The following is a 2,945-nucleotide window of genomic DNA, read 5'->3' as shown; positions in this document are numbered from 1 at the left end:
GGGGGGGGTAGGGAGGGGGGAGAGAAACACCCCAAAACATCCAAGAAAGCTGGCGGGGTGGCAGTGGGGACATCATGGGAAAATAATTCATAAAGAAGCAAAGTTCTCTTCTTCCCAACTCCCTGCGGCATTTGTGACTAGTTGTCTTCTTTGCCAGAGACCGAGATGGGAGGGGGGGAGAGGAGGGGGGAAATGGAGGGTGAGGGGGAAGGGAAAGGGACAGGGGAGGAGGGAGGGGAGCGAGAGGCGGCGCGTGCGGGGGCGGCGGGCGTCCCTCGCCCCAGCCTCGCAGCACGTCCCCACGCCGCGTCCCGCACCAAGCCCCACCCACACGCCCACCCCTCACGCCCAGGCCCCAACCAAGTTCCGAGGGCCCTGGAAAGCCCCGCCACCCTCTTGCGGCCCAGGCGTGAAGACCCCGCCTCACCACGGCGCCGGCCACAGCGTGGACCAGGCTCTCGTAGGACAGCACGGAGGACATTGGGGCGACCTCCCGTAGGCCTAGCCACTTTCCTTTCAGACTCTTCAGCTCGCGGAGCTGGGAAGGGAGCGCTGAGTACCCGGACTGAGTGCCACAGGCCCCACCCTCGCAGGCCGGCCCACCGCCGCCTCAGCCACTTCCGGACCACAGGGCGAACAGCCTCCAGTGACAAACGCCGCCGGGAGGAAGTAGTGGGCCCAGAAACGCCCCTGGAAAGGTGATTGGCTCCCGGGTGAGAAGGGGGCGGGACAGCGCTCGCAGGCGCCCGCCCAGACTAAGGAAGAGGTAGAAATCAGCTGACTTCGTTTGCGCCCTTACGGCTGCCCGGTGACCTAATTTAGTCTAACCTCGCTTCAAGCCCGCTGCCACCATAAGTGCACCTCAGAAATTGTCTCCTTTCCCTGTCTTTCAAGAAGGGCTGGTAACAGGGTGGCTTCTTATCTTACCTCTGCTACTCTAATATCACTAAAGCCAACTGACAATGGCTGGGTAGCCTACAACTGGCCTTTAACTCCAATCATCCTTCTGCCTCGGTGACCCAGACACTGGGATTGCAGAGGGGCACTAGCACTACAATTATTACACGCAATTTCTTCTGAATTCTGTAATGTTTGTGTGTGTGTGTGCCGGTACTAGGTCAAGAACTCAGGGCCTGGGAACTGTTCCTGATCTTTTTATCACTCGAGGGTAGCACTGTATCTGCTGAGCCAAGCTTTTTGGTGGTTAATTCGAGAAGTCTCACGTACTGGCTTGCCTAGGCTGGCTCCAAACTGCTATCCTCAGATCTCAGCCTCCTGAGTAGCTAAGATTACAGGAGTGAGCCAATAGCATGCAACTATGATGTTTTTTTTAAAATCAATAGGCTGAGCACGATGATATAAAACCTTCATCTGTCGACCAAAAAAAAAAAAAAAAACACTACTAGAGGGGCTGGGAAGGTGTCTCAGTGGTAGTGTTTTGCCTTGCATGCATGAGGCCCTGGGATCGATTCTTCAGCATACATAAGCAGAAAAAGCTGAAAGTGGCGCTGTGGTGCAAGTAGGTCCCACGACCGACAAAAAACAAAACAAAAACCATGGGGCTGGGAAGGTGGCTCAGTGGTAGAGCGCTTGCCTTGCATACCTGAGGCCCTGGGTTCGATTCCTCAGCACCACATAAGAAAAAAAAAGCCGGAAGTGGCGCTGTGGCTCAAGTGGTAGAGCGCTAGCCTTGAGCTGAGGGACAGCGCCCAGGCCCAGAGTTCAGGCCCCACGATCAGACCCAAAAAAATAAACAAAAACCTGCCAATCTCCCGTGACAGGTTTTTGAGAGAAGCAAAAGTAGGATAATACTCCCAGGAAACTAACCAAGTCCAAAATTGGCTATAGGTGTGGTTCAAGTGGTATACTACCTTACAAAGTAAAGGCCCACCAGAAGTTCAAGCCCCAGCTGCTAAAGCTCCTTCCAGAGCCCGCACGAGTTGCTCAACGCCTGTAATCCTAGCTACTCAGGAGGCTGAGATCTAAGGATAGCGGTTCAAAGCCAACCCCGGGCAAGAAAGTCTGTGAGAATCTTATTTCCAATAAAAGCCGGGTGGCGCTGTAGTTCACGGAGTAGAGTGTTGGCCTTGAGCTGAAGAGCTGAGGGATAGCGCCCAGGCCCAGAGTTCAAGCCCCAAGACCCACCAAAAAAAAAAATCAAACAACAAAAAAAGTATCCTTCCAGGGCTGGGAAGGTGGCTCAGTGGTAGAGTGCTTGCCTTGCATGCATGAGGCCCTTGGTTCAATTCCTCAGCACCACATAAGCAGAAAAAGCTGAAGTGGTGCTGTGGTTCCAGTGGCAGAGTACTAGCCTTGAGCTGAAGAGCTGAGGGACAGCGCCCAGGCCCAGAGTTCAGGCTCCACAAATTTTCTTTCAAAAAGCGGACCTATGGAATATGAATGTTAATTCTGTATATTAATAACTTCAGTATCTCCCTGTTTTCTTGGGTAAGTAGACGAGCAACAAAGCAACATAAACAAAGTACCATAAACAAGCTATTTCCTGAATATGGCAAATACTGACTCTGGGGTCAGACTAGGGGTTAGACTAGGGGTCTAACTACTGAATACCTTCCAGCTGCAATGGCCAGCTAAAAGCACAAGACATAAAATGTAAGTATCAACAGGGGAGTCACTATCTAGCCTATCCAGTGGGGCAGTCACTATCCAGTTTATAAATATATATACATACATATATATATATATATATACACACACATACATATATATTAACAGAAACATCCAATAATCATTTTATAAGCAGAAAACAATCTCTTATATTGAGTATGAAATGAAGACATTTTCTATTTGTGTTAAAGTCTAAAAGCACAGGACACATTTTCACAGGAGCAATTTTATCCATTTATAGTGATATGTGCAGTATTAGAATATAGTTAGGTTGTGGGTAATTAAGTTCAACAAAGTCCGAAAGAAAGTGGTCTTCT

General features: G+C 50.5%; 2 protein-coding genes across 3 annotated transcripts in view; both read right to left on the bottom strand.

Annotated features, from left to right (window-relative positions):
• Slc25a17 (solute carrier family 25 (mitochondrial carrier; peroxisomal membrane protein, 34kDa), member 17) overlaps window positions 1-598 on the bottom strand; it is a 35,044-nt gene extending 34,446 nt beyond the window's left edge. For both annotated transcript variants that reach the window (XM_013024951.1, XM_013024953.1), the window contains exon 1: window positions 428-598. In XM_013024951.1, coding sequence (XP_012880405.1) covers window positions 428-481 — 54 coding nt within the window. In that variant the 5' untranslated portion in view covers window positions 482-598. The remainder of the gene's footprint in view (window positions 1-427) is intronic.
• A 1,945-nt stretch (window positions 599-2,543) lies between these two features.
• St13 (suppression of tumorigenicity 13 (colon carcinoma) (Hsp70 interacting protein)) overlaps window positions 2,544-2,945 on the bottom strand; it is a 34,262-nt gene continuing 33,860 nt past the window's right edge. The window contains exon 12 of the mRNA XM_013024783.1: window positions 2,544-2,591. Within this exon, the coding sequence (XP_012880237.1) occupies window positions 2,544-2,591 (48 nt within the window). The remainder of the gene's footprint in view (window positions 2,592-2,945) is intronic.

Source organism: Dipodomys ordii, unplaced genomic scaffold, assembly GCF_000151885.1.
Source record: "Dipodomys ordii isolate 6190 unplaced genomic scaffold, Dord_2.0 Scaffold79, whole genome shotgun sequence".
In the NCBI taxonomy this organism is placed as follows: Eukaryota; Metazoa; Chordata; class Mammalia; order Rodentia; family Heteromyidae; genus Dipodomys; species Dipodomys ordii.
Note: the sequence above shows the minus strand (reverse complement) of the source record. Positions and strands in the feature narration are given on the sequence as shown.